This window comes from Mytilus edulis, chromosome 4 (genome assembly GCF_963676685.1).
Source record: "Mytilus edulis chromosome 4, xbMytEdul2.2, whole genome shotgun sequence".
Classification (NCBI taxonomy): domain Eukaryota; kingdom Metazoa; phylum Mollusca; class Bivalvia; order Mytilida; family Mytilidae; genus Mytilus; species Mytilus edulis.
In genome coordinates, this window is record NC_092347.1 from 23,639,580 (window position 1) to 23,660,957 (window position 21,378).

Below are 21,378 nucleotides of genomic sequence, written 5' to 3' on the forward strand. Positions count from 1 at the left end.
ATCACAAAATAGTTCCTTAACGGCGCTTCACAAAAACGTACTTAACGTAATTATATCTTATTATTAAATATCCTACACAATAAAAGGAAGGCCAGCAAGTAATTTAATCATATCTTAATAATACATTTATGTATTATTATAACTTTATAAAGAAGTACCGTTACCCGGAAGTGACCATTCGTTGGAATGGCAACTTCCAATATATGTAAACAAGCACTCGCCACGATGGAATTTAAGGGAAAACTACCCAAAAGATGTGTCAAATAACACTGAGACTGAATGAATAGGTAATGACAAACATGTTTTACAAACCCATTATCCCCTGAGGGTGTGAATTTAATGTAGACCCGTGAAAATCGTGATCGAAGTGCCTGTTCACTGACAGTTGAATTTTACCGCTATGTCAAGTTGATAAGTTGATAGACGTTATGTTAAATGTTATGTTATATCTGATAAAACTGGTACTAATTATAAAAATATGCAATTTGATCTCCCCAAATTGAGTTTGCTAAAGTTGTCTTAGTGTATGAAAATCATCTAAGACCGTTATTTTTCAGGTTTTCAGATATTGATCCCAATAAAATTTAGAAATATAAAATGTGTTGTTTCTTTGAGATTATTATCAATACCCATTTATAACAATATATAGGCTTTGTGATTTCGGCTGCGCTATAAATATTAATTGCGGTGATTCCCCATAATTTAAATATTGTCTTAGATGGTACATATTTCAATTTGTAGTAGAAAAGTATGATGACTTTGGTATTCGCAAAGAGTAAACTGCTTCCCTAAACATTTCTGGTGAAGGTATTCTCTGACAGGTTATAGTTGATAGTGTCGGTAATTCTAACTGTTGATGACGACTTGGGATTTGAACTGGTCTTTCTAATTGAGGTGTGAGCTCATTCATTGGTCCCTTGCTGCCATAACAATTGTGATGTCTAATGCTGTGTAAATTGGTTACGTGAATTTTCACGTTTTTCATTGTTTACCTCAATATTAAGTTTGATACGTGGTATTGTGTCATTATTAATCTCGCAACATGGAAAGAACAGAATGTGTTCTTTCATTGTTGTCAGGCTTAAACTGTTGATCACTGGAAAAATCTTGATTTTGTCCTGGTCATTATATTTGGTTTTCCTTCATCTTGATTTGGTTGAATACCGGTGGCCATACTTCAAAGTGTAATCTAAGGTAGCAATAAACAGTTAGGAAAAAATACTAAAATTGCCCTTATGAATTTTACCATCCCCTTTTGATTGATTTCTTGAAATAACAAGCTTACTGTTTGTGTCATATATGGGCATATGTATGTAATCAGAATCTTCCATAGATTTTATATCCAGTATATAAAATGGTAAAATATAATTTCATTTTGGTGTATCCATGGCAACAATCTGCATTTATTTGTTATAAAATATTGCAAAAAAGGGGGAAATTAAGATGTCACATATTTCCCCAAAATTTGCCTAAAGTAGAATTTCAATCGCTTAAGGAGATAGATCTAGGTTAAGGGAAATAACTCTTAAAATCATCAGTACGTTTGTGTCAACCATTTTCAAAAATATATTCTAAGCTTCTAGGTTACATAGATTATTTTCAATCTGTTTCAGCTAAATGCTTAAAATACATTGATGAACTTGACTTTTATAAACGCTTAACTGATTTAAAGAGTTATCTCCCTGAACCAAGGTCTACCCCCTTAAAGTAATACCTTTTCTGAAACTGTGTAGATATATCATTCAGCAAATCTAATGAAAATCATATGTCATTTTTTTTTTATAAAATTGCGTCAAAAACTTCGCGTAGAAAAAGAGTGTTTGTAAACAGTACATTAATTTCTGGACCGATGGCCGGTCTAGCTATGAAAATACGGATTGTAAAACAGAAAACAGCCCATAAAACATGTAAAAAATAATCTTGATGCACTTATAAACCATCTTTAAAAGGCAAAATTAGCACTCATCTGTCTAAAAATGAATTTTATTACACAATAACTTTCCTATTTGAAAAATACACAGAGGCCAAAATGCGAAACTAAACTCCTAACTGTGTATTGCTACCTAAAAGCTCGCCCAAAACTGCGTTTTTTACTCCCGCCAAAGGGTTTTGAAATGCGGCGGAGGACATTTTAGCGCATTGAAAGGAAATTTTAGCGAAAAAAATCAGACGTGTTAGCACCAAAGTAGAAATTAATCGACTGATTTGTATCAAGAAAAACGTAAATAGCTGAGTGACAACTATTAAACGAACGACCCTGGACCATTATTTGTTCGCTTCGAGTTACATAGAACTTCTGCCAAAAGCTTAAGGGCATACGATACAGTTTTTATCCCGTATTTAAATTTTGATGAACATTTGCATGTTGGCTATTTTTTACCTGATTAAGGTAACCGGTACGTCAATGGCTGGTCCAGCGATTTTTGAAAGAAATTGTATACACGTATAACTTTTAAAGCGATAATGAAAAATCGAAAAAATCTAAGTGGGTAACCGATCTAACTTCGGAGTTACAGACATTTGAAAATGATAAGGAAACAACATAAATTACATAGACATAACGTTAAATTTAAACCAAAAATAAGAAATTGAAGCTTAATTTATTCTGCAGTTAAAACCAATCCTACGATTTTTCTATAAAAAATATTTTTTCCTTTCTATTGATATGTAATTTTCATAGTATTACCGAACTCCCTTTTTATATATCACACGGTAGGTATAGTGTCCGGCTAGGATCGTGGTTTTTCGAGTGATTTGATCGGGCTTTTTCGAGTGTGACCACTTTTTTTCGAGTGAATATGATCAAAAATGTATACAAATAGACTTCTTTTCTAACAAGAGGTGATAAAGAAGCTTGCGTTTGATATACAAGGTTATTCATGATATGCTAGTATTTGAGATATAAAGATAGTATCATTCTGACATTGCTTTTCGTTTAAAAAGTTAAATTTAGCCTTAAAATGTTTTTATTCCAAAATACCGTATACAGCCATTTTCTTACAAATACCAATGCAAATGTCGACGGAAATGCATACATGGAATCTATATATCCTTATAAATACGACACTTTTCAAAAACTATTGTCATTGCATTGAAAACGACATTTTGAGACTAAATTGGATTTTTCATGTCCGGGTTTTTTCGAGAACAGTCCGGGCTTTTTCGAGTGTGTCCTTTTTTATCGAGTGATTATACACATTTCTTATAGCTAAAAATGTTATGTGTTTACGTTTAAAAACTATTAGTCCAGTCAGTCTAGCATAAATTTGACCCTAACCTTAAAGTAATTCCAACAGAAGATTTTAAAATTTTAAAATATCATTTTACCTAATCATACACAGAAAAAAAGTCCCATGAAATCTTACTTGAGGAAGTTAAAAAATTATGATTGAAAATTCCTATGGCGATTTGCATTGATAAATGGAGATAAGTCTGCAAAAAAGGCACAAATATCAATAAAAATTGAAACAAAATTATACCTTTTACCGCTTCTATTATACAGAATGTATTGATTCTTGATATTTTAGCCATCTTTACAGTACAACAAACAACTCTTAAGGTGTAGTCATATCTTTTATCAAGCAAGAATCTAAATTTCGTAGTTCCATACATTTCATGGAACCGTCATTGTTATAGATAAGTTTATGGTATGATTGAATCGTTTCTAATAAAATTGAGAATGGAAATGGAGAATGTGTCAAAGAGACAACAACCCGACCAAATAAAAAACAACAGCAGAGGGTCACCAACAGGTCTTCAATTTAGCGAGAAATTCCCGCATCCGGAGGCGTCCCTCAGCTGGCCCCTAAACAATTATATACTAGTCCAGTGATAATGAACGCCATACTAATTTCCAAATTGTACACAAGAAACTAAAATTAAAATAATACAAGACTAACAAAGGCCAGAGGCTCCTGACTTGGGACAGGCGCAAAAATGCGGCGGGGTTAAACATGTTTGTGAGATCTCAACCCTCCCCCTATACCTGTAACCAATGTAGAAAAGTAAACGCATAACAATACGCACATTAAAATTCAGTTCAAGAGAAGTCCGAGTCTGATGTCAGAAGATGTAACCAAAGAAAATAAACAAAATGACAATAATACATAAATAACAACAGACTACTAGCAGTTAAAGGGAAATCACACTATTATTTATACGCATCGCTCTCGGCGCCGCTATATTGTCGTGGCCGTATTATGACGTCGCCGTTTTCGATTCCGTCGCAGTGGTTGCTAATTTCTAAAATGGCGGCCCGCTCGAAGGGACGTTTCACTAAAGCAGAAGAAAGCAAACCACGTTTTGATTAAAATGCAACAATAAAAATGCTACTTGAAATGGACACAATCACAATGTATGGCAACAAAAATAGCCGATAGTGGTCTTGATATGGTCTTGATATTAATTACCGTCCGCTCAACTCATTTTTGTATAAAAAAAAAACCTTGAAGTTTACTGTAAAGTTTATATAATTTTAAATAAAATATTTATTGATCTCGAGATTTCTTAGTTGTATGAAACAATATTGTAAAAAAAAGAGATATTAAAACTTTTTGTCGATCAGTTCAATATAATCAACACGTAAATTGGCGAATATGAAATCCGTCCGGTCATTTTTTTTAATTTTTTTTTGTAGAAAAACAATCTGTTTTATTATTAAGTTAAAATTTTCATATAAAATAACAATTAATCTCGCAGATTTCTTAGTGGTATGAAAAAATATTGTAAATCAAAAGAGATATTAACATTTTTTGTCGATCAGTTATATACGTAAAGCGTACATAGAATGAAATCTGTCCGGTCATTTTTTTTTTTTTTTTTGCTCAAAAATATTTTTTTAAATTATTTTTGTTAGATTTTCATATAAAATAGTCTTGTATCTCTAAGGTATTCAAATATTAAAATAATCTATAAAATAGCAAGAAAGTTCCGGTGAATATCCTGTCACAATCCGGGCAATCTTCCTGTCATTAGTGTAGCCCAGCTGTTGGCAGCGTATCGTCGCGATGCGGTATGTGGGATTCAGCGTATGTTTTCCGGAAAAAAATAAAATAATATATTATTACCAAGAGAAACAGCATGTAAGCGTACAGCTTCCAGAACTTGTAGTTTTCTGTCCAGCATAGGGACGTAAACTAGAACAAGGAGTTTCTGTCGACTGTAAGTTTTCTCATATCACATGAAACGTCATTACTATATAGTCTTCTATACTATATGTATAAAAAATTCATCAAAACTTAATTTCACATTTGTATTTATCCGGCTCAGCCTGTCGGGTTATAGAAAGCAGGGTCAAAATTCATAAGTCAATATGTTCTAGTTCCGAATATGTATTTAACTTGCCACTAGTCATTAATGTGTGAAGTGTTTGAAATATTATTTATTTCGCATGTGACGACAGAAATTATCCAAGTGTCATCCATCTTTCCTAAAATATTCTTTTGGTATCTTACGTCTCTCTTTCCCTCTATTTTTTTCTTTATCTTTTTGGGAGGTGGAGCACAAATACATGTACACGAGTGATTTCTAGAGTATTCATATAGTCGTTGAAATATCAAATGTTATTTAAGAATAACGCCATTTAAAAATCCATGTAAGAAGCATACAAAATTTTACATCGGTTGCTTGCTGTCGAAATCAATGAAAACTTAGCACCGTATTATAAAATAAATCATACTCAATCTTTCTTCAATGCTTTGTAAAGGCTTACATAATTTAAGCACCAAAAAAAATACATGTTGTTGTATTTCTTCAAACTGTAACTTCTTGCAGCAAACTGTACGACCAGCAGATTAAAACATACGACCGCTAGACGTCATAGCAATATGGGAATATCAAACACTATGCCTAGTTATTTTGGTCCTGTTGATGACTACAAAAACAAAAGTTCCACACTGTATATTGGCTTCACAAGTCACCGACAAGAGAAATATTAACAAACAAATACATGTATTTATGTAGAGTAACATATCTTTCAATGTGCTTAACTGTAACCATCACACCAGTGTCCGTCTTGTAAAAGAGTATTCAACTCATATAGAAAATTGTTTTTGTGCCGAATTTCTTGTAATATTTGCCACTGAAATATTTGCAAAAATTAAGAAAAAGACGGGGTGAAAAACAAAACAAAAAATAGTAGTTCAGATGTAGGTGCGTGTTCATATCTCTCAATGTGATCACTTGCCTGTCAAAAAACAGTGACATATAGAGATTGTCGGAATCCGATCATGACTGAAAAGGACAACATTTTTTGTCGAGCCTTCGTCTTTAGTCGAAAAAGGGAGACATAGCGATCCTACATTCTGTCGGCGTCGGCGTCCACAAATATTCACTCTGTGGTTAAAGTTTTTGAAATTTGAATAACTTTCTTAAACTATTCTGGATTTCTACCAAACTTGGACAGAAGCTTGTTTATGATCATAAGATAGTATCCAGAAGTAAATTTTGAAAAAAGAATATCCATTTTTCCGTATTTTACTTATAAATAGACTAAGGTTTTCTGCCCGGATACAATACATTGACTTTGTGGTTATGTTTTTTTTTTAAATTTTAATAACTTTCTTATACTATCCTGGATTTGTACCAAACTTGGACTGAAGCTTGTTTATAATTAAAAGCTAGTATCTAGAAGGAAATTTTGTTAAAATTTTGTACCTGTTTATCCGTATTTTACTTATAAATGACCTAAGTTTTCTTCCAGGTAATATACATACAGTCTACAGTTAAAGTTTTTAAAACATTTATTCGATTCATAAACTATCCTTATTTTTTACCAATCTTGGACAGAAGCTTCTTACAATGAAAAGATAGTATCGAGCGGAATGTTCTTATTGATCCCCCCCCCCCCCTCATTTTTGTTAAGGGATTAACAGCAAAAGAAGGCGAGACACTGGGTTCCGTGGAACCCTTACGATTTTTTTTAATACATAGGCAGCTGATTTTCTCTTGATACCTTAGTTCTTTAAAAATAATGGCCAACATGATATATCAGAGTGCTGAAAATAGCACACACAATTAATCAGTCATTTTCAAATTACCTATTAATAATCCGTATTGGGAAACAACAGTATATATATCATATTGAAACATAAATGTGATAAAAGAATATACATTCAAAGAAAAAGAGGTGCACCAACAGAAAATAGAAACTGCAATCTTTCTCTTAATATCATCGGATATACCATAATATAATACTAATTTATTAACATCTCACCATCAATAAAATCGGATCTCAAAATTTTAACTCGTACCAAAATTTCTCATACTATCTCGCAGTAGTACAAGAACTTGAAAGTTCTAAGCGGAACTCGAGCTTTATATCTAGAACTCTTACTCGAGTTAATATGCGAACTCAAAATGATACTCGAACTTCAACTCAAAATCTAACTGGAACTCGAACTAATTAAAAAATGTCTACAAATGTTATCAACACTTCACTTGTCATCTGATAAAAAAAAAACTATAAGATAAAACATATCAACTTTTCCACCGAAACACGGAAAGATGTAACAGAACAAGAAAAAAAAATAGTTCCGTTTATTATAAGTTAAAAGATTTTTTTTATTACATATCAACTGCCAGGGAATATTATATGTTTTTGATATCAATATGACGATGTGTCTTTTATTGTCAATCTGTATTAGCACTGAATTATTAGATGCATTGTATTTCTCAAAAGGTACCAAGGTTGCGCGAATAATCGAACGGAAATATCATATATAAGTAATACATAAAGCTTTCATACCCAGGCGATGAACACTGAACACATTGTGTACAATGAACACGAAACGATGTATGAAAAATGGGTGCGGGATGATAGAACTCAGAAAAAAAAATGGTTTCCACAGTTCGAATAACAGACTTATGAAGCGTTGTGTAATTACGGAAATGTTAACCATTTTTTAATTAATTACGAAAATAGTTTTTATTAACGTTTTGAGTTTATGGCATTTTAAACACGGCATTTCAGGTTTTATCTACACGGTGCGAATGGACAAGCTGGTGAAATTATTCTGTCTGTAGTCTAAAAGGAACGTGTTACTTTTTAGCACGGATACCTTCGGTCTTCTGAGATAGAAAATTCTTTACCTATAAAGATTTGCATAATCACTGTGCTTAAACGGCCGTGGGTAACTTAAGTTACCCACAGCCCAAGATGGCGGACTCTAAACTCGTTGATATTTAATTCATACAAAATGTACCTTTTGCGACGTTTTTCATACAGAATGTAAATATTTATAGGATTATTGAATAAAGAAATGACTAACAATTACCATAAATTTGTTAATATAGAGTTCACTAAAGCACAAGACCAACTTTAAAAAATGCATAAGATGTCCGTAACTTTTTGATCGAAACTAAGCAGACTGTCCGTAACTTTATTTTTAGATGTGGGTAACTTTTGATTTAAAATTTTAAGAATTATAATTTCAACAATTAGAAGACAATTAACATCATATTTGTAACCTTCGCGGCCGTTTATACTACTCATTCACCACCAAATGTGATTTTATTAACGCATCATACTTACACCACAGCAGTTTTATGTGGGGTTTGTGGTACTCCATCCTGGTTATGGTTTGAACTTTTATTTACTGATGTGCGTCTTATCGACGTTTTTCGCTTGTCAGACCAAGGCTTTTCCACACTCTTTAATGTTTTGAGTTTAATTATATGTTTTCGGTTTACCTTCACCTCTGTTTCTTTCTATGTGTATTTTGATGAATACTCTTTGACGCGGCTCGGTATTTATACATCCCACCAGTTAGTTATAGTGTTATGATATTTTGAATATGTTTCCTAGCATGTTTTTTTTCTCTCGATCTTTGTATGTTATCAGGGGTTGTTAGACTATTAAATTACCCTGTTGTCCTACGTAGTTATTTATATTTTTATATACTATGTCGAATTGTTACACTATGTTGACTGCGCTTTTCCTTTTATTGTCACTAACTTTTACCTATTGTGTCTTTTAGTTTTATTCAGTTTAATGAGATTTAATGCAACTTGCATACAAATGAAATATGCAGCTAGCTGTAAAACTAGGTTTATTCATTTATACAAAATGTCCTTTTTTCAAGTTTTCCCATTTACTGTAAATTTTGGCCAGGGTGTCGCAATATCACCGTGCGCAACGTCCCAGTGTGTCCAGATTGACACCCCTTTTATTTTACTGTCAATGCTGATGGGATTTGTATTTGTGGGGATGAGAGAAAAGTGTTTTTGGCTTTTTCAAAAAGACGGGAAAAGTTTGTGCACTTAAGTCTCGTATAGTCTATCCACTGCATGCCTGGGCAATTTGGGTTCCCCTCCAAAATCCCGGATTCACACTACCCTTGTCGTTGCTGGCAGAAAACCAGTAAGTGTATACATGCTACATGTATGTGTAAAAAAAAACTTGTGTAGTCTACTTGTTCAAAAATAAAAACGAACAATGATGTTTCAACAGTTTATCTGCTATGATCGGAAACAACCATCCGAACTAGGCGATTCGGGTACCCCGACGTTATACAAATTGAGACCCGAGTTTTGCGGATTTATCGTGATTTTTTTCATATTTTCCCCAATTTTGTCTTCCATCGATACTATAGGGTTATTGCATGAATATTGGGGAATATTGTCCCGAGTAGAATTTTATATTGCACGAGCTTGCGAGTGCAATATATGTTCTACGAGGGACAATATTCCCTAATATTCATGCAATAACCCTTTTATTGTATAGCAATATAATATTTGAAAGTAAAAATTGGTTTAAACTAAGATTTAAACGTCGATGACGTCATGAATTTTGAAGATTTATTGCACTAGTGCAATATTAGAATTTATTGCACGCTAACTTTTGGTTACGTTCTGTGGAAAATATTATATTGCTATACAATAATATAGGGTTATTGCATGAATATTGGGGAATATTGTCCCGAGTAGAATTATATATTGCACGAGCTTGCGAGTGCAATATATGTTCTACGAGGGACAATATTCCCTAATATTCATGCAATAACCCTTTTATTGTATAGCAATATAATATCTAAAAATAAAAATTGGTTTAAACTAAGATTTTGTCGTTGATGACGTCATGAATTTTGAAGATTTATTGCACTAGTGCAATATTAGAATTTATTGCACGCTAACTTCTGGTTACTTTCTGTGGAAAATATTATATTGCTATACAATAAAATGAATTATATCATACTAGACATCTATTTCGTTTTGTGAATATGTATTCGATGCAATCTCTATCATCAGTTTAAACATTACATCCGCGTATGTCGATTCTTTGACATCTCTATTGGTATGATGAAAAAAGTTACGGACAAGTTGTTTTGAAGTTACGGACAGCCTAAGTGTTTTTTAAAATCGTGCTGTGATCGTTTATTTTGTAGAATTTAATCACCTTTCCAGTTTAGGGGTTTCCCTAAACGATTAATACAACTTTTAAATTCAGTTGTTTAATTGATGGATTCGTGGTATTGTTATTCTATAGAAGAAAAGTATCTAACCGACGCAAGGCGGCTCCATCTTGGGCTGTGGGTAACTTAACGTTTAAGCACAGTGATAATACGGCATCATCGGAGACTAACATTCGTTTTTCCCATACAACAAATGCAATTAAGAAATACTAAAGATGACTTCAACTTTGACAATTACTTTACAATAAAATGTTACTGTATCTATATTTAACGATTCGATAGATCATTGATAAAAATATTAATGAATAATTAAAATACCTAAAAAAAAGTTCAATAATGATATAGTTATTACATTTTAAATCAGACCAAGCGTTGCAAGAAATGCTGTTATGCCAGCAACGTCGTTCTATAACGTTAACAGAAAAGTTTATAGTTCCCGCCAAAATTCGACGATAAGATTATTTCCGTTTTAATGAATTTAAAACATCGGTGACCCCCCTTTTTTATTTATGCTTTTAAAATCTTCCCTGAAGCTGCAACTTATGCATAACATTAAAGGGAAAAACATTAGTAAATTTTTTTTATTTCAAGAAAAATCTATTATATATAGCAATTAAAAATGGCGGGAAATGTCCAAAAGCCTCCAAAAATAAGGAAACAGAGACAATTAAATGTGTTTAAGGTACAAATAACATTTGACTGTATTTGATATTCCAGTTTAAAATCGTTTTCAATAAATTTGCCATTTTAAAGCAATTTAGAGCGCTATTTCTATATTTTGGTATAACGCGATTCTTTAAGTTTTGATGACGTCATATCTCGAAAATAACATCGGTGACCCCAAAAACTTTTCGGCCTAAAATATTGTTATAAGTATGATCTGTCTTCATGCAAAATTTCAATGAATTATTATTAGTAGTATAAATAGTGTGATTTCCCTTTAACTGACATGCCAGCTCCAGACTTCAATTAAACTGACTGAAAGATTATGATTTCATCATATGAACATCAGGCACAATCCTTTCCGTTAGGGGTTTAGTATCATACCATCATAACATATATGAGAAGAACATAACCCGTGTCATGCCAATAACTGTTTTTAGAATAAATGTGTTTAGTTCCGATGCAAAGACCTTATCAGTGACTCAATATTAACGCCAAAATATGCAATCTTTAATGACTTGACAACAGTATCGTAATTATATCCTTTCTTAATAAGTCTATTCAAAGGTTTTGTAAGTTTCTGAGGTGAATACTGACAACTTTGTGCTTTATAAAGAATATTTCCATAAAAAATTGGATGTGAAATACCTGAACGTATTAGAAGTCTGCATGTTGAGCTATATTTACGAATGATGTCTTTATACCGATGATAAAATTTAGTAAATATTTCTAATGTATACCTATATGGTCCCATATTGGGTTGCCCTGAGGCAATTTTTTTTTTCGCTACCTCTTTCTCCAAAACAATATATTTTTCGCCACTTTATTACTTTTTTCGCCAAGTAACATAAATATATCGTTCGTTTAAAATGTTCTACCACCACCCAACCACTAAACCGTTAGTTTTCCCGTTTGAATAGTTTTGAAGTATTTATTTAGGGGGCCCTTTATAGATTCTTGTTCGGTATGAGCCAATGCCAAGTGTTGAAGGCCGTGCCTTGACCTTTTTATAGTTTACTTTTATAAATTGTTAATTGGATTGAAAGTTGTCTCATTGGCACTCATACTACATCTTTCTATATCTATCATATGATCCGACCATACGCGTACAGTTTGACCATATGAGTTTACGCGTATGGTCCAAATACTTATATGGTGCGGAACATAAGCATAGACTATTCAAATTGAGACGAACATACATATATTGTATAAGATGAGATTGATGTTTGTTCTAAAAAGAGTATACATCTTAGATATTTCATTAACTATTTGTCTTGTATCTAGTATTATTTATTTTATTGTTTACAGGGCCGTAACTAGACTCTTTTGATAATGAGGCAAAATATATTCGCCGAGCGTAGCGAGGCGAAAAAAATTTGGCGAAGTGTCTGGGGGCTGCTCAAGGCCCCCAGAAGCGTTGAGTAAAATAACGCAAAATCGTGCATTCTGAGCATTCCACGGACTCTTTCTTACATTGAAACGCAAATAATCTTTAGCTATTTTTTCGACAATATTCTGGTCTCAATGCAAAAACATAGATTCATTATAATTTAAGACTTTTAGGTTTTAGGGGCAATATTAAAAGACCGATATGTAGGATAAAGTAAAATTCGTATTTCTCATAATCATTAATACCTGGTCTGTCTGTCTGCTCTTGTCTTGTATTGTGCTGACTTTGATGAATTTTTTTGATGACTAGATTTAAAAATAGTGACAGTGCAGTATTATACTTTAAGTTAGTACTGCTTAATTCGACACTAGGGACCATCTTGACCTCCTTTACAGTATTAATGATTCTTATATTATTGAGTACCCTCCAGCAACTATCAAGATGAAGAACAGGAATAAAAATTTTGACCATTGATCATTTGTATTTTTTCTATGCATTGACTTTGTGTGCGATAAGTTCCCGTGTATGTTTACCCCATATTCCTTTATTTTCTGTCTGAACACGGCTTAATGCAAGTTTAACCCTTCAATGTAAAAGGTCATATGGCAATACATTGTTGTTGTTTTTTTCAAATGATTTGGTACCGGGAAATCGGTGGTCTTACTTAATTTAAACCATGTCAGCTATGTAGTGTTGTCCACAGGCGCTTGGGTATATGATACATATATATTTTTATTTTTTGTTGTTGTTGATCAAAATAGTCAATTTTCTATATTTATAATACATATGTATCACTTTTGTGCATGTCTCAGAGAAAATACCCAATTTTACAATCCATACTGAGAAAAATTGGGTATTTTCTCTGAGTCGTTTAGATCACTCGAAACTAGGTGAGACATGCACAAAAGTGATATATATGCATTATTAATATAGAAAATTGAATATCTTAATCAACGAGAAAAAAATATATCTGTATCATATGCCCAAGGCCTGTGGTTTTATATATAAAAAAAAAGGCAGTTTTGTATTCTTTGATATCAAGTTCAATTATCGATGCAGAAAAGACATTTTTTTTCTGTGTCCAGTAGAATCGTAGAGCATATTCTTAAAATATTTTCCCGCACAATATCTGGACATTGGTGGACATGCAACATTGCGCACATTATTATGATGTTTTTTGTATCTTGCCCGACAAGGGCCCATGATTGGTTTAATAAAATAATGTCTAATGTCTAATGTCTAATGTAGTCAAAATGAATATGAGTTCCCTACATTATGTTCTAGAAACCGTTTTGTTAAGGATCAAGTAATTTCTAAATGAACACTTGAAAGTAGTTTTATAACGCTCTCCAAACCGGCAGAATATTTGCATTAAACTGAAAAAAGATTCATTTTGATATGTTTTGATGACTGATTGGGAATAAATGATATTGTCCTTCACTTGATTACAGTTATAAACTAGAAAAAAAAGTCATTTTTTAAAGTCTAGAATCCCTTTTTCTTATTCAAATTTTTTTGTAAAAAACCCGGACCATTTGTCTAAAAACGATTTCACAGTTGCTCTCGAAAAAACCCGGACAATAACAAACACTGATTGTTTTGGATTAAAAACAATGAAATTGAGCCTCTTTGTTGATCAAAACATATAAAGTATTCAATATAAGATGGGTAGTAATGTTAAAAACGGTTATAATTACGAAATATCCGTTAATTGAACTTATCGCATGTTTTATCACTCGAAAAAGCCCGAACTACACTCGAAAAAAAATGGACCAAATCACTCGAAAAACCACGATCCTAGCCGCACAGTATACCTACCGTGTATCAGCCGTTGGAAGAGTGTTGCCAACGGGAAAAGATAGAAATTGTATGACGTCGCCGAAAAGGATTACGTAACGTCAACTTTCCATCAGCAGAATAGTCGTCTACATCATAGAAATATTTTCACATAAAAGCAACGACTGCTTTATCAACACATATATATATATATTAAACAGAAACAATCAAAGATCAGTCATTAAAATCGATTCTCTGAATGACGATATACATTCATTGTTCACATTGAAAAAAACGTTTTTATGATATTCCGATAAAAATATGTCAACACATCTATTTTCCCTATCATTTCATTAAAAAATGGTCCCTTTTACATACCTGTTTAAAAGTAAAAATGTTCGACCAATTTTATTCACTTTCTGTAAAGAATAAAATAACAAAAAATACGGCACTTCTGATAGAAACATCGAATAGGCCCGAGCCACCTTAAGGATTATGTATCCTTGAGTTACTTCAATGCTAAACGTATAGAAATTTTATAGAAAATCCACGGCATTTTCTCTTGTACAATGTAGCGAAACTATAAATAATAACGCTTTGCACGAAGTTTCCCCTAGGTAAATGTATAAAATGGCCCAACTTTAGTATTCATTATGTCGAGCAGCAACCATTAGATATTCGGGGGGGGGGGGGGGGATTATTTTGGAAAAAAGTTTGTTATCAGTTTTTGGAGAATAAAAAATATTTGTTTCTGATCCTGAGAAAAAAAATTGTTTCAATCTCAACTACCACTATATGTTATGCTAAATTTAAAAGAAAAAAAATGGTTTTCGACTGGTCGCCACAAAAAATAGATTTTCCAGAAAAACGGCTCACAACGTTTACAAAATTTGGTTAGAAAGAAATGCACTCTAAGTTAGAAGCAGTAAAAGGAGATTAAAAATGATAATTATATCATTTGACGTTGCGCACGATATTGGTGTCACTTTGGAAATATGGGTTAGAAGGCGGGTTATTCAAATCCAAGCTCTTATCCTATACAATAAATATCCATGTTATGCATATCATTCGAAAGGAAATAAACCACAGAAATCAATAACATAGATGATTTTGTGCTTTGTCTATTTCTTAATGAAAAACTTTGCTCATTTCGATGCCTATAACGTCATTTCAAGGGTGTCCCGCTGTTACATTTTTGTTTTATGTGAGTCTTTAAAATATCCCAGTGCGGATTCATTAGTAAGCAGAATTGCTAAAAAATTTTGAAATTGTTTGTATACATTTAACCTAAAATGAAGTAACAGACGTTTTTGATTTTAAGAGAAGGAAGGTCGTCAAAAGAGTTTAAATAAAAAAGAGAAAAAATGTCCCAATTAGCTGCTCAACCCGTAATTTTTTTTTCTGTCTTCACTTTCATAAGATATTATGGACGAAAATGGATTTTAATAATATCAGAAAAATTATACATGTCCCGAAGAAGCTATCTGAAGTCATCATTAAGTAACTGCGGTCTTATTTTTAAAACATCGTCATTTTTCCCGTGTCCAATAAAATGTCCCGATGGACAAAATAACACAAAGAATAATTCAGAGGCTTTTTATCAAACGAAATTCTACTATATCTCAATTTTTTAACACCTGTTTACTGATATGAATGGAAAATACATTTAATTTCCTTTAAAATGATATGATATGTACTTTTGTTTGAGTTGCTGTTAGAAAATCCGAAACGATCTAAGATGTCCAATGAAATGTCCCCGTAACCGTAATTTGACGTTCGCGTTATAATAACGTTAAACTGTATACGAATTTTCTTGCATATTTGGCATAACATAATTTCATGATATTGTATGATCTACATAAAATAAAGTTCTCGTTTAATATGCATTAAAATATAGATCTGCATTGTTTCAAGGATATAAGATGTCGAAATATTTAACTCGGATACGTCATAAAGACAAGGCCTCGGAGCTATAACAAAGAGATAACTTACTAATGACCACACTCCCACTTTATAAAAGCAAGATACATTGAAAAAGAAAATGCGATCAAAAGTGAAATCTTCTTAATCATCCTTCTAAGCCAGATAGTATCTGTAATTCGAAGCTATACAGATGAATAAAAATTCTCACAAAAATTGTATGAGAAAAAGTACACCTTAGTCGTGAACATTTCAGTAAAACGTGCAATCATTTGTTTGTCGCATCGACTCATTTAACAAAACGTTTTATCAGAGAAATACTTGTATGTCATAAACATTTCAGTATAGCTAACGATAATTTTTTATCTACTGTGAGTAGAACAATTCCTAGTCATCAACCTAGCAATATGTGTTTGAAAAATAAGGTTATTACGCTTAGGAGTAGTGTGGCAGAATGAAGATTATTTTCTCTAATCTCCAACAGAATTGCCTGGTACACAGACATGTGATGAAACTAGTATATTTAAATTTGAAACTTTTCTTTTACCATAATTTGAGAAAGAACGAAAGAGGGAAAGTGAGAGAGTAGTTGTACGACATATATGATGGATAGCACACAAACATGTAGCAGCTAGCTCAAAGGTATTAATTTACAGACACTCCCAACTCATTCTAGAAAAAAAATCAACCAATCAATCTGCGGTGTAAAGTAGATCTTTTTTTTTTATCTTTGCAGAACGCCACAAAACATAGCTTGAATTTTAATTTTTACATCGCGATGACCGTGAGGGCATTCCGATGTATTGTTGCCATAGAGATTTGACTTTCGTTTTTGACTGGTAACCGATCGTATAAATACGCGGATATCATCGAGTGCCAAATAACATTTCTTATCGCTTGTTATAAATTCACTTTTTCAATGAATACTCGTAAGAACAGAAATTTATAATACGAAAATATTATGTCGTTACAAATATTTATATGCATTAAATATGCACACGTACAGAAAATTTGTGTTAACGCATGCGGAAGAATATCAGAAGAAAGTTTTTTTGGGAAAATATGAATGTCTACTCAAATCCAATCTATTGGAAAAATCGAATTGTTATAGAAGAGTGTCCACCATGCACTTATACTGCACTTTTATTAGAATCGTAGAATAGAACATTTGATATACAATTGGATGAAAATTATACATACATGTAACTGCTATATACAATTATAAATATAATATATAACAACAAACCAGAGTATATGTATTTGTATCGCCACAATATAATAGATATTAAAGCAGTGAAGTTGAATTCCTTGTCATTTATTCATCATCCACGCACGAACTTGTCTCAGAAAAAAATATATCGCTGTACATAAGCCTCCGTTTTCCGGTATAGAAATGTGACTTTTTTTCTGAGACAAGTGCTTGTGACCATCCACAAGAACTTGCGGTCATCCGAGGTTCAGTACTTCAGTACTTTGATTATACTTTTAAAACAATGTAAAAACGAAACCAAAAAGATTGAAACCGAAAACATGAAAATAATCAGATGAATGTCAAAGAAGATTTTGTGTAAACCGATACTCAGTTATATGTTGAAAATGGAAGCGCGGAACCAAAAATATTGTTGAGTATAAAAAAGGCATGAAATGCATTCCTGACGGTCCATAGTTGTTCGCTTGAGAAAACGCTGAACTATGTAAACATGCACATATAGCAGTTACTTAAAAAAATCACATCTAGTAAAAAAAATAATTGTATTATTCAAAATCGGATTTCGACCTGCTGGTAATCTGTGATGTATGTATTGGTCTGTGTAAAAGTTTTCCATACTTTGCCAAATTCTTTAATTTCAAAAATTAAAAAAAAAAGTATTGATTGCCGACCCTTTTTTGAAGCTTGAGTTTGTGAAAAAATATCAGATGAAAGGATAGCTTGCTAAATATGTTTCCGAAAGCAAAGTCAAAACAATACATAATCACGGTTCTCATTTTCACAATTAGGTAGAATATGCGGCCGTGTAAGACCAATTAATAATTTCTATGTGCAAACAACAATGAGCAAAACCCTTACCTGATAGTCAGCTATGAAAAGCCCCGAAATGACAAATGTAAAACAATTCAAACGAGAAAACTAACGGCCTGATTTATGTGCAAAATGTGTAAATTCCTATACATAACATGAATTTTCTTAATTATTTGCCTGGTAAAACAATCCTGATCTAAAAAAAATAATCAATGAAAACGTTTTCTTTTTAAAAATAATAATCTAGACCCCGACTAACTTTAAATCATTGAAAGTTGGCAACGTCAACATAAGAGCACGTATTTCTTTTTCAAACATGATGCACATTTTGTAAAGTTTTTTTGTTAGAGATTTTTGAAATAATGATATAGTAAACAATTTCCATAAAATCGGGATTGATGTTAAGATTGTGGACTTACTTATACGTAAAAATAAATAATATGAATTGTAAAGTAATTATAAGTCACTGTTTAAGAAAAATTAAATAAAACCAAATTCTTGGAATTTTATATTAACGTTATAGTATAATAGTCTCAGGATTAAAGTGTTGATAAAATAAGTTTATGAAAAAAGAAAAATAGCTTGCGATATACTACCTACATCTTTCACATAATCAAAGACATATCAAGAAGCATTTGAATATTTATTGAGGGAGCGAAATTACCAAATTACAACAAACATATGCAAACGTGTAATTGGGGAAAAGAGACAAAAACAAAAAACGAAATATTTACAATTTCACTAGCAAAGATAGGAGACGTCTTCTGGCAGAGAGAGCCCTGCTTAATTTTAAGAAATAGAAGAAACTGATTGTTGAAGGCCGTGCAGTGACCTATAGTTGTTAATTTCTGTGTCATTTTGATCTCTTGGGGAGAGTTGTCACATCTTCTTTTATATATTTAAATCATTTTACAAGACATCAAATTGTCATTTTGTGCTATTGTTGCAGACAATTCTTCGAAAAAATAAAAAAATGTTCATGTATCTAAAATTTTGTTTTAATTCAATGGAATTTTGCATTTGCACCGGCTTGAAAAAATAAAACCATATAAAGAAGCAACTTCGGACATCTCTTTACTTTAAGCGGCATTTTCAAATGAATAGAATGTAAGGTCAACGTTTGAAACTTTCCGTGGAACAACGTCAAAATCGTCGATTTATTAGGAACGTCGTGTAACGCTGAGTGGCACCAATACCGTGCGTAACGTCTTTGCAATATTAATATATAAAATAAGTATACATAATATATAAGGTGCATTTCTTTCTAACCAAAATTTTGTAAACGTTGTGCGCAGTTTGTTATCATTTGCTTAACGCTACAAAAGTAGAAATGAATACAGCGTTTAATAAGTGTTTATTGACCCTGTTTAAATTGTGTACACATTGTTAGCGAGTGCATAGTTTGTCAACATTTTGGTAAACTTTACAAACGTATGTGAGAAACAAATGATCAAAACATGTGCGCCTAGCCATTTGTATCGTTTGTGTTAGAAAGAAATACACTCATAAAACCAACTTATGAATATCATAAGACACCTCTCGTGTAGTCGTAACTTTATGACCAACTTTAAGAGATGTCCTAAGTAAGGACCACTTTGTGAAACCCACTTAGGACTAAGATATGTCATAAGATCAACCTAAGACATGTTTTAGTCCTAAGATAGCTTCATGAAACTGGCCCAAAACTTGTTTCTTCGTCAAAAGGAAGTGAAGTGTGCGATTTTGACCGTACTTGTAAACATTTTACACGCTCGCGTTCTAATGTTTTAGAAGATAATTCAAGTTCAACATTTTTTCAAACCCGATGTTGCTGCGCATTGTCAAATGCTACTTTCTTAATCTTGGCATTTTATTTTTTAATGTTTGACACAATTTTCTTAATCCCCGTTTGAACATGGATTGAGTGTTATTAACTACATTCGGGTTATTAACCTATCAGAGTGCAGGTTTTTTGCTGCATAAGAAATAAATGTATTTATGTCAATAATGTGTCTTTTATTAACATTATTTTATGACTTTCTTTTTTTCAGCGCTAATATGCAAGACTAAACCAAAATGGCGTTATTCAAGTACTGGAATCCCACCTAGCGATGTATTCACGGCTACAGGAGATTCGACTCAGGCATGGCGAGCAAATGGTGGTCTTACAGTGGAACCATACCGTTTCCATACCAACACCAGGAACAAACACAAACAGATGATCAAAAAAATATTTTTCCAAGTTTCATTTCCAGAGCTTACTGAAGTGTTCGGAGTGAGGCTTATAGGAAGTAGCGAACCACGTAGCTGGGGATGCATAACAAGATTTGCCATACTCTACAAAATGGCTCACCAGATGGAATGGGTATTCTACCGAGACAACTTTGGGGCAGCTAGGGCAAGTTTAATACAATTTACAAAAAAATACTCATACTATTATGAACATTAAATAATTTGTTTTTGTAGACCAGCAGCTTTTCTATAATGAATTATTTCGATTTAAGGTCAAGTTACAGTAAATGGACTTTATCACAGATGTTCTTAAAATTTTGCATGTATACACTTTTGGCTTGTTGAAATCATTCTGAAAATCGAAAAAAAATAATGCATTTATCTTTCGTTTTTTTTAGCTCACCTGGCCCGAAAGGGCCCCAAGTGAGCTTTTCTCGTCACTTGGCGTCCATCGTCCGGCGTCGTCCGTCGTCTGTCGTCCGTCGTTAACTTTTACAAAACTCTTCTCCTCTGAAACTACTGGGCCACATTAGCCAAACTTAGGGTGCTATAAACAGTTTCGTATAAAAAAAAACTAGGGGTCATTCCCCGACTAAAAATAACCATGGAGGGAAACCCTTGTTTATTTACTCAATTGGTAAAAAGTATCATGCCTTTTGTATTTGATTGTAAAAATTAGTTAATTAGCTTTCAATAAAAACAGGTTGAATGATTGAAATAATTTTAAAAATTATATTAAATATACATGTTTTGAGGGGAGACAACACTGTAAACATCCTGGGTTTTTTTGGCAGTGAAAATTGAAAACTTATTTGCAGTCACTGTAGCTCTTTTCGGAGCAGGTAACCGTACCCTGAAACAAGATTATTTTGAAAGGCCATGTAAAAACCTACAAATTTCATACAGTTTTGATTATTTAAAATGTGCATGGATCATGTCTTCATGGGTGTGCATGACCTGGTTTCAAGTTTTTTATGTTTAAATCAGAC

The 21,378-nt window shown here is 32.5% G+C and overlaps 1 protein-coding gene across 1 annotated transcript in view; it reads left to right on the forward strand.

Annotated features, from left to right (window-relative positions):
• The window catches only part of LOC139519256 (trichohyalin-like), a 63,077-nt gene that overhangs the window by 17,842 nt on the left and 23,857 nt on the right, over positions 1 to 21,378 (forward strand). The window contains exon 5 of the mRNA XM_071311221.1: positions 20,209 to 20,555. Coding sequence (XP_071167322.1) covers positions 20,209 to 20,555 — 347 coding nt within the window. The remainder of the gene's footprint in view (positions 1 to 20,208; positions 20,556 to 21,378) is intronic.